At 38.9% G+C, this 23892-nt stretch overlaps 1 protein-coding gene across 4 annotated transcripts; it reads right to left on the bottom strand.

Moving 5' to 3' along the window:
* Nucleotides 1-3587: 3587 nt before the first annotated feature.
* Nucleotides 3588-23495, bottom strand: ranbp3a (RAN binding protein 3a). Of its 4 annotated transcripts, none has more exons than XM_036521385.1 (17): nucleotides 23458-23495; nucleotides 13567-13622; nucleotides 13347-13383; nucleotides 13160-13246; nucleotides 11950-12021; nucleotides 11213-11278; nucleotides 10369-10461; nucleotides 9803-9936; nucleotides 9133-9249; nucleotides 8579-8691; nucleotides 8400-8475; nucleotides 7345-7444; nucleotides 7002-7126; nucleotides 6680-6800; nucleotides 6426-6568; nucleotides 6061-6250; nucleotides 3588-4456 (listed from the first exon to the last, which is right to left on the bottom strand). In XM_036521385.1, exons 1-17 carry the CDS (start codon nucleotides 23477-23479, stop codon nucleotides 4413-4415), a joined length of 1596 nt encoding a protein of 531 aa, XP_036377278.1. In that variant the 5' UTR covers nucleotides 23480-23495; the 3' UTR covers nucleotides 3588-4412. The 4 variants fall into 4 exon arrangements, with proteins under 4 accessions (XP_036377278.1, XP_036377282.1, XP_036377281.1 ...); XM_036521389.1 differs by having other exon boundaries at nucleotides 9815-9936; XM_036521388.1 differs by lacking the exon at nucleotides 23458-23495 and adding an exon at nucleotides 23290-23428.
* Nucleotides 23496-23892: the final 397 nt, after the last annotated feature.

Genomic DNA, 23892 nt, shown 5'->3' with positions numbered 1-23892 from the left:
CCATGTCCTGATATATTTTTTCTGTTTTTCCTGTGAAATTTCTGTCTATTTTCTCAATTATGAAGGAAATTTTGCCATTTGAGACAGTCTACAGCTAATAACATAGTTATTCAGTTTGCAGGAAATAACAGTATAGCTATAACAGTTTGCAGGAAACTGCTGGAAAGGTCTGGCTACATCCAGATACAGTGTAATTGACAAAAATGAGAGCATCAATACTGTTTCCTGTTAAAAGTTTTAATGTTATTCTCAAATACATTTGATATGACAATTTTACATAAACCTTTTCAAAACACACGTGATTTTTTTTATTGGGATATTTTTTTTTCATTTATTTTTTTTTTACTAAAGCTCAAAGCAAAATGTAATATATTGAGTTGGTTTGACCTGGCAAGACAAGAGGGCTCAAAAATGAATTACAATTAAGTGGCCAACAGTGGAAATCTCTTCCCTTATCCAACACCTAGTTTGGATGTTTCTCTGAAGAAAACAAAAGGGCAAAGGTACAGGGTTTGCTTAATTTACAATGCTTACTACAAATACATGTTTAAAATGCAAGCTGCAAACCCTGCTGTATGTGGGTAACCTCAGACAGTGAAAACCATCACCTGCTGTGGTTCTTCAGCCCAGTCAATTATTTGAGTTCAGGCTCTTGCTCCATTTAAAAGCTCACGAGTGACCTACTGCTCTGTTCTCTTGGTCCCTCAAACGTTTGACCACATCCCCTTCCATACCAACACAGGTAAACTAACACACAGTCCTTCAGAACATACTAAATCCACTTTACACCGGGCAGGCTGAGAACTGAGTTTCTTTACTGACAGACTTAGCTAACCCCGAAAGAATGCCACCAAAATGCTAGAAAACGATACTTCTTGCCCATTCAAAACCTAGAAGTTTGATGTGTCTGTGGTACCCAGTTCACCTACGTATAAAATATGAGTTTATAGTGGTTGAACAATTCAATTTAAATTCTAAAACCGCTATAATCTTCTCAAATCCTGTTGCTGTTCCCTGTACATAATCTTTTCAGGTTGTTCATCTCTGTTAAATGTTCACAGTGCACAGCTATGACTACTCTGCTTGACAAATGTATGTGTTGTTCAACACACCTCAGGTTGCTCAAATAATTTGTCTATTCTGTCTGTTTGGTGGCTTAATCTACTCATGTTACTGTCAAAGACTTCTTTTTTTTAGGTTCAGAGCGCCTGCTTAATGGCAAGATGCAAAATGTAAAAATATAAATGTAGATTAAAATGGTATCTCAACAGTCATAGGAAATGCTATGAAACCCAACCAAATTGCTTCATCAGTGCACCTCAACAAAACTCAAACTGCCATTACAAACTATCCTGAGTACATGAGGCACAGAAAAGTTATCAAGTATAACATTCCAAGATATTTCAGTCTAATTTTAATTCCTTGCATAATCGGAGAACATCTTTTGAAATACTGAAGCGATGACATATTGCTTTTCAAATGGACCAAGACTCAGTTGTTATCTACAAAGGACAGCAGCTGCAAAAATATTCTTTATAATCTTAAAGTTAACGGCCACAATTAGGATTAAAAATGGTATGTTGCAGAAAAAAAAATTCCAGTGTCACCAATTTCATGAAACAGACACTATTGTACAGTAGCAGCTCAATGCTTCTCAGTGACAGAGAATGTGCACTTTCATAAAATCTGTACAATTCATTTTCCACTAAACGCTCATGAATTTTCACTTTCTAATAATTAGTCATGTCTAAAAATGATCCAAGTGTCAACCTGAAAAGGCGAGAAATGGTTACCCAAGAAACAGGCTCCAAATGGGAACAACGAAAATAGCACCAGATTTTGGAACAATTAACGTGGAACCCTTGCAAGTCAAAGCAAAAATACCACATAAATCTCAGTAACAAAAACATGGTGAAGGGAGATATTATTTGTAATTCCCCCATGCACTCCCAATGACAGAGAAACAAAAATAAACGTAAACATCGGTAGTTGGATATCCAACATATCATCAGCATTGACTAATTAGCCATTTGATCAATGCCTCTGAGCATTTAAGCAGATTTCATATTAATGGGAAATAACAATATTAACAACAGAAAAGTGCTGAAGGACTATAGCCCTCTTACCAAGACAAAGAAGCCATACATTCATTTGTGAGCCCTGTAACCAGAGGAATTGTCCTATGTAGTTTGCTACATAACTGTAAGCAGAATTTGAGAAAATATATAAAAACAAAACTAAGCACAAAAGCCGGTGACAATTCTACAGACAGCAGTGAAAAATATAAAATTAAGCAATAAGGATAATCATTTACACTATAAGGCTGTTTGTTCAATAATATACATATTAAGGGAATTATACATTTTACCAACAATACCTCTACTTGTATTTTTCCTTTTTCTTTTTTTTGTATTTTTCTTAGTTAAAATACATATTTTAACATCAAAGGCTTGCTGCAGTACAAGGAAAGGAGTACACTATCATACAACAGTTTAGAGATTGCTCATCCCATTGGTTTAATCAAATGTTTTAAATAAGGGCAGCTACACTTCACTCATTAAAGAAATGCATTTTACGGTTTATTAGTCAATTTTTCTTTACATGTAATTTCTTCTGGATTTATAGCAAACTATAGGTGAAACACACTGACTTGCATTTCACTCTCCTCTCCTGTGTGCATAGTGCCACCTGGTGAAATATGTATAGAGCTTTTAAAAAGAATACGGCAGCATTGGTTGTTCCAAGAATATGCAACTTCCAATACTTTCAGATGTCAAACTCATTTGGGATAAATGTTAACAGCAATAAGTTTATGTTTACACAGATTCCACAACCAGGTCCTGTCATTATTCTACTCACTCAAGTCTATTTCAGAAAGCCTTTATCCTGGCATAAAGCATTATAAAATGACTTAACTGTACTACAACACATATAGTGCCATATTTACTGCATTCCCTCTGTTTAAAACTGAATGGCCAGAATCTGCTGTTACCAGATCTGTTTTGTTTACAATTGGTACTGTGGAACCTCTGAGGAAAATGTTTCTCTGTAAGGGTACAGTCTCATGTACCTCATGGTATATGCAAACACTACAAGATGAACAAAAACACATACCATGTATATACATGGAAGTATTAAGAGAATGTTAAATAACTCAAAAGGTCAAACTCAAAAACAATGTCCATTTTGTCAAAATGTGTCTTTAACTGGATTTTAAGATTTATTTTTAGGGAGAAAAATGTAAAAATGCTGTGCTCTGTGGTAAATTATAGTATATTCAGAAAAGCTTTACATGACATTTCAAGCAGTACAGAAAAAGTAGGAAATCTCATGAAAATATATAGTGATGTTTAACAAAATGAAAGTAAAATGAGAGTAAAATGAAAAACAAAAAATCTCTTCAACTTGTATGTTTAATAATGAAACGAGGGAAAAAAAAGATATGGCATTAGCCATTCATAAAAAAAGTCTTAACACAATACATACCCCCAAAAGGTATTGAAAATTAAAGTATTAAATAAAGAATGTCTTTTAGTTTGCTAATAGGTTCACTTCTTTAAAACATATTAACAATAACAGCTCTGTTGCTGGACACAAATACCTGAAAGATATTCATGTATTGGTATAATTGATTTTATTTCCTCTTAATCCTCTGTGCATAGACCCACCAGAGAATGGTGTGTGTTTTAGTCTTCAAGTTCTAGATCTTGAATTATTCATTCAAATGAGAAATGGATAGGGAGCTCATTGTTGACAAAAAGGGAATAGACTGACTACCCATTAAAGCTAGGTTGTGTGTGTGTGTGTGTGTGTGTGCATTAACAAAAGAAAATTACAAAACTAAAAAATATATTTCAGACACTGTTCACTCACAATAAATTGGTTACATGAAAAAGAGAGGTGAAGTGAGTTTTCAAACAAGAATCCTCCAGAAGACAAGAGTTTTTAGGTCTGAACAAAATGAGAGCCCTGCTGGTAGTGAGTCCCAGAGGCATGTTCTCTTGAGAGGTGAATAAAAAGGTCCCATACTTTAAACTGTAGTCTTAAAATGTGCCACATCATAAATGGAGAGGAGAAAAAAAAACATTTATTCTTTATTTATTTACTTTTTTAATCTCTCACACCTTCTCACTCATCAATATGATGAGCATTCAAGTCCCAAACCAAAGCGGGAAAAAAAGTCTCTGCAGTTTACAGTTAAAAAAAAACAAACAAAACAAAACAAAAAAAACCACCTTGGGTTTACTTTGAATGCAGAGTAAAATGAACTGCAGACGTAAATGAGAAACACCTGCATGTGATCCTCTCCGGAACTTAACTTCTATCCAAAGTACTGCTGGTCTGAGTCATCCACAGGGGTGCCTGCAGTTCACCCCTACGGCAACATCCCTGCAGGTGGAAAGAAGGTGGCGCTATGTGCTCCCAGTCACCTGGGACTCTCCAGCTTCTGGGGTACCTAAGACAAAAGAGTGGTGGATTCAGTTAAACTTGTGGCATCTGCAGCTGTAGTCTGCCAGTACTCCGAGGGACAGGCTAATCTTTACAGATCCATCTATGTCATTAACAGTGTCCACAATCTCATTCAAGTGGTATAAAGATCTATACATAAAAATTCCAATGCAAATACCAAACACACTATCGCCTCTAAAATAATGCCTCAAAGGAGTCTTGTAATAGGAACTTTCTCTTAACTGCACTTTCATCCTCTGTCCACAGGGGGCCAGTCAAGTCTGCTTTTCAGTTCACAAGTTGCTCAGTTGACGGTATTTATCCCATCCAACTGGATTTTACGATTTCAATTGACTCAGTGGTGATTAGATCAAATCAAGAAGATGACCATGAATAAATACAGCTTGGAAAGAAATGCAGAGAATAATTTTCTTTGTTGGTTCTGGCATTCTGTAATAGCAAAAATACTAATAAGCTGTCAGGAATGACTGATTTGCCACTCTACAGTAAGGGGTAAGGAAGCCTGGTTCTGGAGTGCCTGAGATGTTTCTGTTTTTTTGCTCCATCTGACTTTTTACTACTTATTTTGGATCAGTTATTCTATCAAATAAATGTGACTCAGCCTGAAAGGTGAAACAGGTGACTCAGCATTATTAATCCAATTAAGTGATTAGGAGTTTGGATGGGACAAAAAACAGAAAAATCTCAGGCACTCCAAAACTACGTTTGCCAACCGCTGACCTATGATTTCTGTTTGTCTTAAGTGAATGACATACTGTTTTTAATTTTTATAAGATTTCAGTTTTTTAATGCAAAAACTAAGGGTGTGCATGATGCAAGTAATTTTCTAAATGTCATTTCATACTTCAAGCATAGCTGCATTGCTATTGTGGATACTGTTCATTTAATCAGGAACAACTGGCTTTCTAGTTATATTGACACTATTTTTCTGTGCTTGGCTGGAACAGAAATTTGAATTCATACCCAGAGTAAGGAAAATGGACTGAAAAACATTTTGCTCATTTCATTGAGAATTACTTAACTGCTCGTTAGCATGAAAAAATAAGATTAAAAATAAGCAAATAACACTAGCTCAGAGTAATAATATCAGTTCTATTTTGACTCTGACAGACCACTTTCATTTATAATTTATCTGAAACAGAAAAATAAATAAAAGTTAATGATTCTCATGTTGATGGCACAGCTGGCCATGCTAATGATTAGTGCTTCAAGGAAATGCCTTCTGAATGCATCACATGATTAATGTCTGCCTTCATCAGAGTAATGCTGTCGTTCACCAAGTTTAAGACTTTTTCTTTTCATCAGAACACACTGCTGTTTTTTATAAGGTTGTTATTGTGCCTGCAGATGGTGTCCCCAGAAAGGAAAAAAAAAATACATCACAGATAATGTGTTCGTGCTGTAGCATGTGGCGCTTGTGCTGCTTTTAGGATATTTACATATAAATTAATTGCAAATATTAAATATCACTATTAAAGTAATACTGTAATTTAAATATTAAAGATCATGTTTTTAAAGAGCATGTTTAAACAGAGACAGAAGAGGGCCAGAGCACATTGGGTGGGAGGGCTGCAGTAAGTGGCCGGTTACCGCTAGCTGGGGTGGTGCCAGCCGAGGGAGAAATGACATCATCCTCGTCGCTGTCCTCCTCGTTGGACTGAGGCACCTCCGGCTGCAGGACAGCTGGCTTGGTCTCGGTCTCCTGCTCAGCACGGCTGCGCAAGGCCAGGATGCGGTGGTGCAGCGCAGCGGACAGCTGCCCCGTGTCCTTAGAGCTCGCCTGAGAGGGAACAGGGAAAAGCATGCTCTGCGCTGGTACTGCAACTCTTGCTTACTCCTGTGCAACAATTAGAACAGCAGCACCACGCATTGAAGAGCTGCATTTCACGTTCCCTTTTTCTGCGATTACCCGCTCTGCAAAAGCACCTCCACCCGCTCCAGACCTAGTGTCGTACCGATATGAGGAAGACCTTGACCCCCTGGTCTTCCGTGTCCATGGCAGTGATGCGGATGCTCTTCTCGCTGGCCTTGTCAATCTGCATCTGGGCCCACAGCTTGGTGTTGAGGATCAAACGCAGGCTGCCCTGGGTTCGCATCACTGCAGTGCAGAGACAGACAGTGCACGATCAGCTGGGATATTACTGTGACTGGGCTGGGTGGTATTGCTGCCTCCCTGCAAAAAACTGGCAGTCCTAAGCAGGTCTGTTACCTAATCTTGATTGCAATGTTCCATCGTCCGTGGATGCCATATCATTCAATCTCAGCAGTCCTCGGCCTCTTTCTACCCACGACTGGGATGTCTTGTCGAATACAAATAACTTGCACTGTATCTAAGGAGATTAAAAAAAAGGACTTCAAACTCCTCTCTAATTAGAAGCACATAAGCTGTCAGATGACATAAATGCAAAAATGACTGAATTCAATATTTTGAACATTTTAAAATAGCTTTAATAGTAAACACACGGAGATCCAAGGAACTGTCAGAGCAATGGCATGTCTGTTCGAAAGCTAATGAATACCACCTTGCTTACCTGTAAAACATTACTTTCGGACTCTTCTCCAGTTATGACCTCTACTTTCTCTAATAAGCACCTCTTAGCTGTGGCTTTAGTGTAAGCTGCTGCTGACTCCTCCAAAGACTCAGTCACGCTGTTCGCTATAAAGACAGGCATGAAATCAGTCCGCAACATGCACTCAGCACAAGACAATGCAGGGAAGAGTAATGGGAAGAGAACAAAACAAACTACATACACCACAGCCAGATCTGACAACATCTCAGCTACTGTCAGGACCATGAAATCACTCCAGATATTCTCAAACGATAATCTCTACTCTGAAAAGAAATGTGCTACTCTGAAACCTGAGCACACCTACCCTTTTCAGGAGAAGTGTCCTGTGAAGAGGGTTCAGAGACTGAGGCATCTGGGATCTCTTTGCTGCCCTCTACTGACAATTCACTGCACTTCGGGGGACTCTGGAAGCAAGAATAACCAAATAACTAATCAATATAGATGTATCATCCCAGAAACTTATTTGCTGTGCTACAGAAACATGGGCAACACAGTTCATGAAAGCACAGTACAGTACAAAAGATAAGGTAGAAGGAAGAATAAGGAAGAGTAACAACACCAATCTCATAATAATACAGCCATGTACTCTGCCCCCTTCTCTAATATGCACCATCTCTAGTTATACAGAATGGAATGCATTTCTCTTCACTGCTGCTCAGACTCAACTCCAACAGTAGCTGCTTACTGCTCATTTTGCTCTACAGTGAGGTAGCATATATAAGTATTTATTTTTGTGACATTTTTGTTGACATTTTATTTAATTATTTTGGGGTTAACATATATATGTCAAAAAATAAACAAGTTTTCACACAGTAAGGTGCACCCCTCATCTACCACATCCCATCAGAACACAGACATATCTCCACTGCTTGGATCTGCCTCATCCCACATCCCAAGAGATGCCTATCTCTTCTTTAGAGGAATATCCTTTTCCCGCCGAAAATGATTTTTTTTCTTATTCATTACCTCTGGGGATTTGGAAAATATGTAACTACAATCAGTCAAAAATATTGATTGGTAATTCATGGCAAGCACTGTCACAGTCAGTCAACTAATCAAGAATGTGGCAGCAACTAGGCATCATGGATTACTGCTGTGGAAAAGCGGAGAGTACTTTTCTCAGCATACAACCTTGCCTGGAAAATTGGGTCTGCAATACGTCTGGTCTATTAAATAAGTGGTGGTCAGTTTTCCGCAGCAATAAATGAGAAAATACATCTTAAACATCTATCAAATATAGTACAAGCACAGACTGAAACTGAGGCAATAAAGTTGCAGTCTATAACCGTTCTTATAAAAGCTATCTTGAAATATTTAAATTTTGTACAGATTTGCTTCAGCCAAAAATGTAAGACTCACCAGGACACGGTCAGACATGTTCTGTCCAAAAACGAACTTTGTCCCAGACTCTGCATTGTTCACAGCTTTCTGTGAGCTGGAAATGCAACAGAGCAACAATTAGCAGAGGAAAAAAAAATTGTCAGTACCCCATATGAAAGCACTGGACATCAGCCATGAAAGCTTTCCAGGAAACTTGCCTCGGAGTGCTGATATACTGCAAGAAATAATTTGTTTCTCCCGACTGAGAGTCTGTTGCTGGAGAGCTGCTCTCTTTAGACTCCTCTTTAGAAGTAGCACTACTTTCATCAACCTAAAAAAAAAAACAGAACAGAAATATCTTCATTAATTGCATCAGTTTGATTTTTATTATTGCGCTTTGATTTTACATTTTTTATTTTACTACATACATTTTAAAATAAGCACTGGAATATTACTGTTACCGTTATGTTCAGCTGTATTAAAAATTATCATTCAAAATACCTGTATCAATCAATATCAATCAAATCAACCAAATAATCGTTACTTAATTTCATCACAAAAGTTATCAAAACCATAAATTAATTCAATATTTATATTACATTTCAGCATTTACTTTACAAGCTGCAGAACACCGCAGAAGCAAGGCTGCACTGAAAAGCAGCAATTCCCAGATATACACCTAAGAATCACAGAATGATTCACTCCCACACCAACTGTAAACAGCATACACATTTTCCTCATAGCTGTAAAATCCCAATGAACTTAAAGTAACCTTTGCTCTGTCTTTGATATTCTGGCCGAATACAAAAGAGGAAACTCCAGGGGGCTGTCTCCGCTCCTGGTCCTCCTCTCTCCCACTGCTCGGTCGACCCTCCGAGTTAACATTCTCCTAGAACACAGCAAGATGGACCAGTCCGGATATACGTTTCACTTTGCTGTGCATGTACAAAATTTAGATTTTCTCACTAGTGAAACTTTGAAATCTTTTTTAAAAATTTGTAAAATCCATTATGTACTTGACTACTGGTTGCAAACAGGCTTCCAAGCCTGTGACATTGACACTGTACACTGTCAGATCAGGCTGAAGAAACCTAGTATGTCAATATCAATCAATCAAGACTATGACTTTTTTTAAAGAAGAAAAAGAATTTTACTTTCTGCCAGAACAAGCTTCTGAATAATGGCACAATTAAAGACTACGGGTAGAAACACGCAATCCAACCAGAAAAATCTCAAATTAGAAAGCATCCTCACTCCCATCGAATGTTAAAAATATACTGAATGGACACAGAAATAGCATTAACATCCATCATGACAAGGCTTAAGCCAGAGCTAGGTTAATGGTGTCAGGGTTACAGGGGCTACAATCATTATGACAAGGCATCATAGCATCCTAATGAGCCCCATAAATGTCCACATTAGTGCCTGCAGCACTTCTTTACCTCAGTGCTCACCTGTGACCTGGCCGTCTCCTCTGCAATACCGTCCAAGTTCTCTGTGCGATTTTGGGAGGCTGGCTGCCCCTCTGTAGTGCTGTCTGATGATTTACTCATGCCATTTGTCCCACTGCTGGAATCTGCAATTACAACAGAGACGAATGGAATTTAGAACAGACACGTACCCATTTTCACCTCTGTCCACTCAGTTTGATTCTATAGAAATAATCACGCTTTATAGCTTTTAAACCACTTAAAATGAGCACAAAGAGAGAACACAGCACTGCTCTAACCATCTATGCTGGGACAAATCAACATAAGGGAAAGGAAAGGGAAAAGATATTCACGGCTTAAACCTGTGTGGATACATCTGAGGACAAAAGCAAACCTGTTAGGTGTTGAGCCTACAGCACAATATGTAGTCATCCAAGAAATAGCAGGACTATCCTAGATTTGTAAGTTACGCATGTGACGAAGCTGTATTTGCTTATTCTAGGAAGTATGTTAGTGAATCACATGAAACAGTGGCCTTTTTCTGTGGAACTCCTGATTTTCCAGGAGAGGGTACTTACTGGCCTGGGAGAAAGGCTTGGGCACTGGGGCCTGGAGAACTGCAGGGCGGAGCACGCTGCGTTGCTGCTCCTTCGGCTTCTGGCTGGGCACACCTGCAAAAGAACCTGCTCACAGCCTGGATCTGAAACAGCATGGCTTCCACTGCCACGAGGAGCCCACAACATTCAAGCATCACGACTAATCAAGTCAACAGTACGGCTCTTGTTTTCCAATACCAGGTCCCTTTAGGTTAACAACAGACTGAGTCTTGAGAAACAGCTGTGCCTTTCAGAAAAGGCCATGGTGGCATTCATGACTGCAGGTCATCTGAGTTCACCCAAGCTCTACACTTCCCTCAGTCTGAGGGCTCATTTTCACTGAGACTCCAGTTAACTGCCTATGAGCTTATGAAGCAGAAATAAACCACAGATTGTTTGAGCAAACAGATCTGTGCAATATAACAGGGACTGAGGTAAGTGTAACCAGTAGAAATTCATTTCACACATATTTGTTGTGAAAATATTATCTTTCCATACATGTAGCTAGTTAGCTTGATGCAATTAGCAAGATACCAATCAGCAGATGTATAACTAATGGGAACAACTCTTGCTAAAAAAATATTAGTGTGTGTCAATTCATGCTAAATAAAATCTGTACAAGGGACTCTTGGAACCCTTTCTGTTTGTGTCATAAATTAAACAAAGACGGACAAATCAATGGTTTAGTATTACACCATCCATAATTCCCATTGCAGCAGGGCAGCTTTTCAGGAGCTCTGCTTTAGATGTAACACAAAGCATGACAAATGTGTTACAGCTATAGATTGGAAGAGAATCAAAGCACTACAGAGGCATTAATACACACCAGCACTTGGTGCCTGCCCATGGATCAAGGTGGGTGGTTTCAGGCGAAATCCAACAGTCTTTTCCTCTGTTGGCAGATGTGCACAAACAGATAATACGTGGTTAGGTAGGGTTTATGAAAGATAAATTGTGTTGCTCAAAGAACAAAGCACAAGTTGTGTAGATCAAATAACTAACCAAACCATAGAAACAAAATGGTTTACTTTGCAAAATAGCAGAGATCACAAACAGGGATGAAAGTAACGCCACAGAAGCAGGGTTTAATGAATAATAATTACATCAAGTTTTCAAATCAATTTATGCCGCGGAGGCAACACTACACGCTACTACAATCCGACATCACACTGAGCGACATGCAATCGCATCTCTGTAACATGCATGTCTTTTCCCAGCAGAGTTATTAGAAATGTATGCAGCTTCGCATGGACAGCCTGTCAAACTGTGCTTCCTCTAAGACTTCAAATGCAGCTTGCCTAGATGCCAGTTACAGCACAATTCCCACTGCAGCGGCCCATGACACAGAAAGTCATTCAGATGAGATGTGATGAGATAATACTTTACTGTCTGTTTTTAGCAGAAATTTATTTTGCATCTCAAAGCAGTGGACCATTCCTGAGATTAAGTCATGTAGTAAAGAAAAAAAAAAGTATAAAAACATGCAAGCACCATGCATTTTCAAACATTGCTAAGGTGGTTTTTGAAACAAACAAAAAAAAGAAAACAGTTTACTGGTCTCACCAGGTTCTGAGTCAGAATTTCCAGTTGGAGACTGACAGAAACTGGAGGGCATGAACACATTGTTCTTGGAAACTACAAAGGAAGAAAGGTAAACACGGGGGAAAGCAGGTCATTTCCACATTTGCTTTACTAATAAACTATCAGTTTTCATTCTTGCAATCAGATTGTACGGGTCAACAGTTCCCTGTACGCAAATACATGACTTAGAATGACATCATTCCGAAATGATAACTTTACTCACTGATTGTGGCAATCAGCTCACAGAAGGCAAACCGATTATATTGTTGAAAAATGTGACTGCCCAAGTCCCACAGATAGTGTTAGCACAGCCAAGGTAACCATTCTTAAATGCTCTCATCCGTGTGTATGCGCAAGCCCAATACTAGGTCATGTTACAATCATGCACAGCTAATGGTAAATGTCATAAACTGTAGTTCAATGTTGAGTAAGTGCAAATGTATTGTACCATTTTCACCTTCATTGTTGAATACCACAAGGTACTCATCCACAGTATTTTAGTCAAATTCAAGTGATTGGCACATTTTGGCTATGCTGTATGTAATTGTAAAAAGGCAGAGGACACAAAACATACAGACATCTGATTACTAATCTATTTTTGTGGCTGGTTAACAAGACAACAAACTAAGAATTGTGCACACAACACTTTTAACTGACCACATCCTTAGAATGTTACTTTACAACACCATACCATAAACTGACTGGCTGTTCACAATGTTGTTACAGTTGAGTATGTCATTTCTTGAATCAATTACACTCTGTTAATGGTAACGCTAAACCAAAAAGTTGAACTTGGCTTCTGTAAAGCTAAAAGTAAATGTGTTTCCTGGTGATATTATAAAACACTCAAACCCATGGTTATTGGAAAACAGCTTAAAGCAACAAAACTAAAATATCACATTAGGAGTGACATTAACTTATGTGATGTTAAAAGAGTTTATCAGAATTGGCAAACATGGTTGGGGTAAATATCAGATATTGTACAGGCCTAAGCCCAGAAAAGTCAGTGCCTCTGTCATATATCTACATGCAAGGACATACTGGGATTTCATCAATTGAAGTGGTTCTAGTACAAAGAATACCGTCCATGACAAAACAAGTCTGAACTAGACAGGAAACTCAGTTACTTCCACTACAGTGGTACACAGGCCACACACAGTCTGTATGTATGTAATGCAATTTGTGCACTTACCGGAATGAGAGGGTGGGAACTGTGTTAAAGATGATGTTCTTTCCCTCTTCGTAGGGGGACAGTAATCACTATCCTCTTTGTCTGAGTCTGACAGAAACAAGGGCATCTAGTTTTGTCACCACCACTAAAAAGGTAGAACATAAAAAGTCTCTATAAAGACACTGCAACACTAAGAGTATCTACTCACCTTCTCCATCTTCTGCACTGGATCCATCAGCTGATCTCTGAAATAGACAACAGTCACTGACTAAAGGCAACTGGATTTATTTTTATGGTGTGTAAAATTCAATGCACAAATCATGCAACAGCTATCCAGCTTGTGCTATTTCAACAGGGGTCTGCCGTCAGAGACGTACTGCCTCTGCTCCGAAAGAAATGATACAATGAAACAGCACTGCCTGCTTTACCTTCTGTGCTTTGTCTTTCTGGAACACAAATACTGGTGGTGCTATGGCAGGTTTCTCTAAAGAAAAGAAAACAAAGGAAAGTTTTTTGGGGTGAGTGAAAGTGCACGTTTCAAGTTCACACCAGTTTCATGTTTAAAGCAAGCATTCGTTCAAAACTATTTATGCCTACCATGAAGTACTGTTCCCAACATGTTCTCATGCAACTTCTTGACACATTTTACACCCAATTTGGTTTTAATGACCCTAGCCATGACCTGTCACATGCGCCAGGTTTCTACTGACCCACTTAGGTGTATGTGTGCAGCTCTGAGATAATACCGCAGTGTGTGTTTAAATTCATCAAGTCTAACATACTGCTAAAGTGCAACAGACCCCAGAACATCATTTGTGCGTAACTTGGTACCTCCACTGTAAAATCTATATCACGTGTTTTCTAAATACTTGAGTGCATTCCTTCGACAACTGACAGGAATATTTGATTGCTAAGGTATGGTAAATAAAGAAATCCACATGCTTGTGCTTTTGTTATTCTAGTCATGGACAGTACAACAAAAAATATGACTTTGATTGTCTTCAGTTTTAATGACAGAAATGCATCGATCATATGCACAGCACAGCAAAGATTAATTTTCTGCCTTGTGCTCCAGATGATATGTGAAGAAAACCAAGCAACCAAGTTAGGAGTAAGTATTATTAAAATAAATACAGAAATCCAGTTCAGATGACTGTGTGCTATGAGCTGATGTGTTTAGGCTCATGGAAGTCTTGGTACTTTCCAATATTCCCACTATGTTGTATGCTTGAGGACAACCCAATATGTTGTGGCTTTTAAATGTTAATATTTAATACACAGTTCTTTCCACATCATGTACTGGGATATTTTTTCCCATCTGCAATTCATTTTCAGTCATTTTTTTTAATCTTTTCCCACCAACTGTTCATCTCCAAAGAAAATATGTGCTTGCTTGTACGCTTTGCCACATGATTACATAAGCAAATAAGTAGCCTAAAAGTTCCTCCAATTCCTTCCTTGTAAAATGAGATGTCTACTGCCTACTGACAGGCAGATGCCGATGCCATATTGACAATAGAAGATGAACACCCCTACCACCCAACCTAGCAACAGGGCCCAAATACTGTCAAATGTCATGTAGGCAAACATGCTGTTGGCTTAGGTCATTTTGCTGTGGAAACAAAGACTTGGACTACATGTAAAATTCTATAACTTCGTGTTATCAATAACAAACGTTCTTAACAATATGGAACAAACTGAATTACAATCTAAATTTATCCCCAGTTCCACTACCTTGGCATTTTCACAAGGCAGGCCTGTAGAAGCATAACACCAGAACGTAACAAAACTAGGAGAATGACGACGAGAGCGGGCCATTTATCGTCATTGTCTTGGCTATAGCTTATACAGTGTATCTAGCACTGTGGCAAGCCTGGTCTTGAACACTCTATGGGTCTCTGCCTCCACTCTGAGATGACATGTGAGCATCCTGTGAATGCAACGGTAACTGCTTGTCCTCAACAAAACTCTGGGGCAGTGTGGAAAAATACAAAAACAGGGAAAGCTTCTCCATTTTTGTGTCATTCTCAAACCCCTGAACTGGTGAAAACCAACACATCCCAGTCTGATGACATTAAACATGAAACTGCCCCTTACTGTACTGCCAACAGTTACCCCTACTCCTGCAGCTGCTATGTGGATTACATCAAGAAGTCAACCACGTACATCAGAAATAGTCACAGACTGAACACATCTCCAAACAACATTTAGAACATCCAAATACTAAAGAACGTGCACCACAGCGGAAAAGAGACTTCAACAGTCTACTGATTAATCAATAGGACAAAACATTTTCTTTGATAAACTGCCATCTCTAATGTGTGTGCGTATATCCACGCATATTCATATCCCTGATTAAATAGGAAAAAAACACAATAGGAAAAATAAACACTGGATTTAAAAAGTACGCATATACATAATACCTTAATATTAAATTGTCTTGCAGAGGGCAAAGTCATATCAGAAGTAGAAGCATTTTATTCCAGAAAACACAAACACTTTGAAGTAACTTGATATTAAATCATACTCAGAGGCTCCTGTCTTGTTTGCCACAGAATATGCCTGTCACTATATTCTCCTACAATATGGGTCAGGGTCCGGAGGCTGGAACACACAGCCCAGACTATTGCTGACAGCTCATTTACCAATATGTTCTCAGTCTGTAGGTGGGAGAGCCACACTGTCTGCCACTGCGGCTAATCTCTTCTCTACTAGCCAGTGAACAGCCCATGCTACCTACCTTCTCCATCGCAAACAATATCATTACCTTTGTTCATTTATTCTTTAGCTAACTAGTTAGCTAACTTTCGACAAATAGCTTTATGTTAGCTAAACAATGCTAGCCAGGTTGTCCTCAATCTCCTGTCAGTTTGGTCGTCATAAGCTTGGTACTGTTATATTGTACAGCACTTGCTCAACCAAGCTAATCAATTTGTCCTCACATTTGTTTGTCTAAAGTGTCTTCATCAAGAATGGACAACAATGGACTATGTGTGGAACACACAACAGTGACTACAGGTGATAGTGAGCCATTGACTATTTTTTACTGACCATCAGCTGTGTGTGTGTGTCCATTTTTAAAGACACAAAATCAATGAGAAGAATCTGTGATGCTTTTATGTTTCAGGCACTTGTTAAAAGTAAGTCTAGAGTTGGATATGTTAGTGAACTCAAACTGGTCTAGACGGGCATCTTATTGATGGATTGACAGAATCCATCTTACATTTTAATAAACAACATGTATCAGTAAATAAGTGGCAACAATTTTTGCCACTCTTTACCAACTTAAGGAAAACGTGCATAAAAATTTAAATTACAAATTATACACCACCACTATGGTTTCAAAGGGGACAAAATTACTGCTCCAAGCCTTGCCATTTCCTTCTCCTCGACTCAGACAGTTCCTCGTGTTTGGTTTGTGTTTCTGCTCATGCTACCTTGAACACAGTAAATATTCACCATGAGAAAAGTTCAGTGCAAACAAAACGGACCCTGAGAGCTCACTGTTCTTCTTGGGTGTGACGTCCTGAAATCTGCACTGAAACAATGCCAAGGAACCAAACTGGCCTCACCTCATCTACCAATCAAATAGCTTCAATTGCCACAGAAAGAGCATTTCAAACATGTTCTTTTGTATTCTTCAAGATACAAGCATCCTGTACAAATGGAATCTACTGTCACAGTATGTGTTGCTGTAAACGTACCATAGTGAGAGTGAATAAACCACTCCCGAGGCTATAACTAGCTGCTAGTCATGAGACTCAACTTAATCACTGTGCCCTGAATAGGTTATGACAAGTTATCTTCACTCCACTTACATACTACCTGTCACAGCTACAGTGTCAAGCAAACGGAATGAAGGCCCGTCCCAACACATGAATTTAAAAGACGATATAAACCTTCAACAGACACTCGGCTGCTATATTTTGCACTCAGATATATTTTTAGCTCACCGCGTGAACAGCTCAGCTTACGAAGACATGCATGACTTACTTTCTATAATTTCACAGGCCACTTACCTATTTTAACGTTCATATTTCTTGGGACCAAATGTAATACGATGCTCCAAATTAACTAAAAGGCTACCAGTTAGCCATAACATGTCAGTTGCAATGCATGACGACATAAAAAAAACATGCAGGATCAAGCAGGCTACAGCAAAAAATATTCATGAAACCTTTTTTTTTTCATAAATATCCAAACAATGCCCTCTCTGGCCATACTACATTGACTGCATATCATTGCACACTGTATTATGGAATATTTTTAAAAACATCAGTTTGGGGCTTGCATATTCATTTTTTTAATTGACATTTCAAAAGAATAACATGTAATACAGTGGATTCTCAGTTAGGGTTAGGGTTAGTACAACATTCTCAGCTGTACCATTTACCCAGTCTCAAATGAATAGTTATACCTAAATAAGGGGAAGTTTATTAGTCATGCCTAAACCTATACCAGCTCAGAAGACTTCAGAAGACTGTGGTCAAAAAGACAACAGCATCCGGCACAGTGCATTCTGTTCATAAAAACTACTGCTATTAAAATGAACTAAGTAGTGATGCAAAAACCTGGGGACAGCACCATTCCTATATTAATGCTGTTAAACTCTGCCTGTAAGAATCAAATAGTCCACTCATAAGAATCATTCTGGGCACACATGCACGTAATAGATACTCAAACAAGTGCAACCGTGTGTAATAAGGGAGAAACTCTGCCACAAACTTTTAAATTTTTATGTGGCCTTGACTATCACCACATAAAATATTCTGAGAAAAAACTGCAGACTCCAGTGGCAGGAAAAAGACATCCTTCTCGAGTCTTAAGACAGGAACAGCGTGAAGACTGAAGGTGGAAAAATATGAAGTAATTCAGAAAGGGATCTGTAAATGAAGTGGCATTTGAGACACTGGGAAAAGTCTCATCAAGCAATGACTGCACTATTGCAGCCTACCAAGCACTTGCAATTCACACTGTCATTCATGAGAAGACTCACATTTTTATTCATTACATTACTGTCATTTAGCAGATGCTCTTATCAAGAGCAATTCAAACAGGTAACAGTTTTTTTTTACATGTTATCCACTTATACAACTGGATATTTACTGAGGCAATTCTGGGTTAAGTACCTTGCCCAAGGGTACAGCAGCAGCAGGGAATCAAACCAGCAACATTTCAGTTACAAGCCCTGCTCATTTACATTTATTCATTTAGTAGACGCTTTTATCCCAAGCGACGTACAAAAGTGCTCCTTACCACTGCCGTCCCTAAACGTTCAATCTAATAAACAACAGTATAAAAGTACTGTACATACAAAAAACAGTCCATGTTCCATGCTTGCAGAAGCTAATTTAGAATAAGCTACTGCTTAATAAAATGGGAGAAAAGTATTTAATAAAAGATAAAGGCTCATTTGATCAAATCACCTCATTCCGGTTTTGAGAACAAACCACTATTAAGGCTTGACTCATTCTGCACAGGTGTAATCATTATAAATGTAACGAACAATATTACTAAAGCAGATGTGTGAGCCCTGGACCTTTTACAGACATCATTATTATTAAGGACAACACATGTCATTACCAGGGGTGGAGAAATCAGTTCCCTGAGGCAACCACTTTTTAGCCCCAGTCAACCAAAACTGGACATCTGGTTGCCCAGCAGGCAACCAGTAAAAATAGTTCATTCTCTCTTATTTTCTTCTTTCAGTATTTGCTTCATATTCTAAGCTGTATTCCTTTTTGATTGCCTTCATACTACTCACCCCTTTGTAAAAACACTTACAACTGCAGATAATTCCAGTACATTACTAAAATAATTTTCAAAAATCTGGGAAACCAAAGACTGACCCTGGCCAACCAGATTTGGGATACTGTCTGCCCAACAGACAATCACATGAATTCAAGATTTGCCCACCCCTGATTGCTGTGTCATACTAATACATGTCAAAATAAATAAAACTACTTTTATATGTTTTTGGAACCACAAAAGAGTAGCTCGTATGGCTAATGCAATCTCACTGCATAAGATATGCTAGCAGGTACAAGCATGCAGAGTTCAACTAAAAAGTATAAAGTTAGGCTACTTACAACTAGCTAGTTGGCTGTACTACTTTCTCTACACCCAGCATTACTAATTCAAACAACAACAAAAAAAATCCAAAAAATGCAGCACCTCACACCCTTCAGCAATACGAACATGACTCCAGTCATCCTCTGTGGAACACTAAACCCTTGAATGGCATGAGATGTCACTGATCAAATTGTCATGTTAAATGCATATACTCCATTTCATCAAGCTTTTGATTGGCTTGTCGTTTCATAATGCTCATACTTACAGAGAAAAAAACATCCTGTGTTGCTTTGCTGATTTAAATCATTGGGGCAATCATCTGAATTTTTTTGATTCTTCATTATTTTGAGGTAACTAGCCACACTTTGATTAAATCAGTCTTAATTTTTGTTACTGTCCAATTACTGATCTGAAATCTTTGGAGGGGCTCAATGCAAGTTTAACGGCCAGCTTACATTTGTCATTTCGCCCTGTTGTCAATAAACAGCAGACTATCCTGATATACTATGGGTCCATTTCCATTTTTCATAGCTAAATATATTTAGGGGATCTGTTTTTAGCAGAAACATAGATTTATGGAATCATTTCTCAGAGCACGCAAAGGACAATTCTCATCACTTGTGCTACTAACAAGCTATGTTAACATGTGTTTTCATTTATCAACTCGAGCAGTTAGTACACTGAGATTTATATGAAACACGGAAAGGATTTCCCAATGCTCTATTCCACACAGCTAACACGTACAGGGAAACACACGCGAAAATGCGGTTTTGTGCTCACTCTCTGCTTTGACAATGTACTCCGTGTGCACCTTACTCCTGCAGTAAGGTTCCTGTTCTGCTCTGTTCACATGCTTTGCACACTGGTGGCACCAGTTTCATTGCATACCCCTAACCTGATATACACCATCACTGAGGCACAGCTGGATGAGGCCTGCAGAAATGTGGCATGACATACAGCTAAAATAAATGATGAATAATGTGATCTATTGCATCAATTCCCTGAACTAGCCAACTTCCCTAAATTTCCTAAAACTTCAGAGTATCTAATAATGGAACATAAGTGGAGAACAGTTTTAAAAAGAGCAACACTGATATTACTGAATAAAATACATCTGAACTCTCAATGTCCTTTCAGATCATGCAAATCTATCCTTCATCTTAAAATGCTGAGTGTGAAGAGTGTTTTAATTCCCTACCTACTGTTTTCACTGTGGAAGAAACCTTCTACAATTTAATATTTTGCTTGAAACTTCCATAGATTCAGTGAGCCGGTTAATTTGCTGAACGTCAGGCACTTTTTCCCTCTTGGCGTGATGTGCAGTGAGCACAACAAATGTTGATAAGTCCAGAGCGAGCAGACATTGAACCAACATTTTAATATGCAGTAGCGTTAAAGCTTGCTGCTCAACTACAGCGGGAAAGTACAAAGCTCTCTTTAATGGCTTGGCATTGCTCCTGCACCCTAAGGGTGTAAAACTACAAAACATGATTATCTCTCGAGCTGCTCTACAAGAATGCAGGACATACACTGTGCTACAGACTGAATCCAGAGGGATATGAATTATTGCAAAAACTCCATACACTTGGCCTCGAACAACTTTTTACAACTTCAGTGTGATAAATATTCATATTTATACTGCTTTCATTTGCCAATATACACTTGACTCACACTGAATGAAAGCTATATCCATGCATGTGTTATCAGTTTTTTGACAGTTTTCATTTCTCCTTACTTATGTAAAGGTATGGCACTTAAACATGCAGTACACATTCACAGACAGATGGAGCTAAACTTGAAACCTCGTACCTTGTTTATAAACACATGGCTGAAGCATATGATTCAGCCAGATCCCCCCCATGTATTTTTAGAAGCCATGAGACAATGGTCCCAGAGTGGTTTAAAAATGGCATCCATTTCTGTACACCGTCCCACTAAAAATAACTAGTACAGCTGAGCGACACATACTATGTTACACAGAACACCAATTTGCAGGGTGAGGCAATGATATTTACAGAATCTAGAACTAAATAAAGTAGTAGTAGCACTAAAGTACAGTATCTTGCACATCAGTGATAGTGAGATATGCTCAGTATAGCCCAGAGTCACTGCCTGTAACAAAGCCGTAGAGAGCAACCACCTTCCTCATTCGCTTGTACAGTTATGCATCTTATGTTTGGAGTTCCTTTGCTCCATCAGACCAGTCAAAGAACACTTGAGACATTTGTCACGTCAAATGACTCAAGTGATCTGTCTAAGTGTAGTTTTTGTAAAATGCATGGATAGTGTGAGTTCACAGCTGCACAGTGCATACTCATAGGAACTTTTACCCCCAAAAAAATCACATCTACAACAATGACGAGCAGCATTTTCATCTGAACCATTCAGTAGTATGCACTGCGCAGCTGTGAACTCACACTATTCATGCATTTTACAAAAACTACACTTACACAAATCATAACTCATGTCTAGAGTTCACTACCAACACAGAAATTAAAGCCAGCCATCTGAAACCACACATTCACAGCTTTTGTTTAGGAAAGTTCAGCAATATTTCATAATACATCCTCAGGCTGCAGGCAAGCTTTTCACCAACCACCACTGCATACTCTTCAACCTCCAAGACCTACTGAGTGGCTGACAGATTTCTAGAAGTGCTGTATGTTTTTGACATACAACCATTTTGCCGACTTGACCTAGAGTCCAGCAGTAGTCAAATATATGTGGTTTTGTTCCAACCCTACTTTGAGTTTGATTCAGCTACAAATAAAACACATTAACAGCATTTAGTTTGTTGATTGACAACGACATTTTTCTGATAAAAAGAAAAATGTTGAAGTATTTCAAATTATTTTGTTGCTAAGGGGCTACTGCTAAAAATACATGAAAACATGATTTAATTTAATCAGGCATTTGGGCGTACAACAAATGACAACAATCGATCTTTACTTCGCCACAAACGTCTTGGAAAAAGAACCTTTAAACAGTAATTCAAACAGTAATTCAAGTACTTACAGGAGACAACTCAAGAGATTAGTGTTCAATACAGATCAGTATTCAATTCAGAGCTCATGAAATCGAATCTAGTGAGGGCTCAGTTTGAACACGAAACATTGCACGTACATACAGGGGTCATCAAGGACCGGGCCTGGAAAATAGCAGGATATTGACTGCATGGTTTTACAAAAAAAGGAGAGACAGACATTACAAATCACAGCTATCCCTGCTTCAAAAGAAATCAAATTTCACTCCATGCTCACGTCCGACACGGGCAGTCTGCAAAGTATGCAGGAATCGTGAAAAATCGCTAGCAAGCCACTCGCTTGTCAGCCGAAGTTAAACCAAGTAGGCTTGCCAGCTAATCACATCCGATCTAAATCTTAAATCGGAAACTAACAACTTAACGTTATGCAAGTGCAACGTTTGCGGTTTCCGAGGACGTACGCAATCGTCTAAAACTATGCAAACGCGAAGAAATGCCATGCTTATAGTCCCGCAACTGGCTAACTACCTCTAGCTAGTAATCCCACTAATGTGGAATGCCGCTCTCCTTGATTTAGCTGTGAACGTTGAGAATTACCCTTTCACTTACCACTAGCATGCTGGCTTACTGATTGCCCCCACATTACATCTGCCTCTCTATTAGGCAAGTTAGCCACTTAGTTTATCTTAACTGCACCTACTTATATGACCTAACTGTACACGTATATGGTGAACAGATTTAGGTGACACTGGCTAGCAACCAAGCTACCGCTCCTTGACAAGTCAGTGGAGCATTAGCTAGCTAACGTTAACATTGTTATATTTGGTCACTACGATGCAGACAACTATGCTAGCATTAGCGCCCGATCGACACCAATAATGAAGTTAGCATAATACACGAGTCTATGAGAAGACGGCAACGAGGATCACACTTAAATATGAGTGTCGCGCTTTAATAATTAGCTAGTTATGGATTCCAATCTCAAAGCACCCCCTCCCCATTACACCACTGTGCCCGACGTTTTGGCCTGGTTCCCCTCCTCCCCCTATCTGGAGATTATTTGAAAGGCCGGGAACACTATGTATGCAAACGTTACCCGAAATTTCTCTCTCCATTATCCGACCAGACCTGTGTCGAGTCACGGGCACAACTCCAGCTCCCTGACACTTTCCTTTACACTTCTCCGTGACTGCAGATCAGCCCTTCCGACTTTAGTTGCTCATTCATTTCATTTGTTTTCCTTTCCCCCTGCGCAGCTCCTTACCTTCGTTTGCAAGATCCGCCATTTTACTTCCTTACTTGAACCCACAATTCCATTCGCTGATCATGCGCGTTACTTCTAAACTGAGTGGAAGGTAGGTTAATTTGGCAGCGATGGATTCATGCGCAGAGACCTCTGTGTGTGTGCGCGTGTGCGTGTGCGTGTGTGTGTGTGTGTGTGTGTGTATATATATATATATATATATATATGTGTGTATATGAACCATTTCAAGCATTTACTTCTATACCATCAACTTCATACCACTACATGATTTGCTTCTTACCGTCTTTGGCAGTCTGGCATAGTCGTTTTATAACCCCAAAAGTTTCCACTTCAGTTCCCATGTAGGCCGCTTCTGTTTTACTGTTGGTCAAAGCACTCATCCCAATTTCCCTCGATAAACATCCAGGTGTATAAATTATAGTGTGGGAAAACTGG

This window comes from Megalops cyprinoides, chromosome 2 (genome assembly GCF_013368585.1).
Source record: "Megalops cyprinoides isolate fMegCyp1 chromosome 2, fMegCyp1.pri, whole genome shotgun sequence".
Taxonomy (NCBI): domain Eukaryota; kingdom Metazoa; phylum Chordata; class Actinopteri; order Elopiformes; family Megalopidae; genus Megalops; species Megalops cyprinoides.
Note: the sequence above shows the minus strand (reverse complement) of the source record. Positions and strands in the feature narration are given on the sequence as shown.

Bases quoted from the DNA above. Each gene is read 5' to 3' on its own strand.
- ranbp3a (XM_036521385.1), bottom strand. From the start codon at position 23,479: ATGGCGGATCTTGCAAACGAAG. The intron at 8,692-9,132 runs GTTACTTTAAGT...TTTTTTTTTTAG, and splicing joins ATATCAAAGACAGAGCAAAG to GTTGATGAAAGTAGTGCTAC. The intron at 6,251-6,425 runs GTACGACACTAG...GTTCCCTCTCAG, and splicing joins TCAAGGTCTTCCTCATATCG to GCGAGCTCTAAGGACACGGG.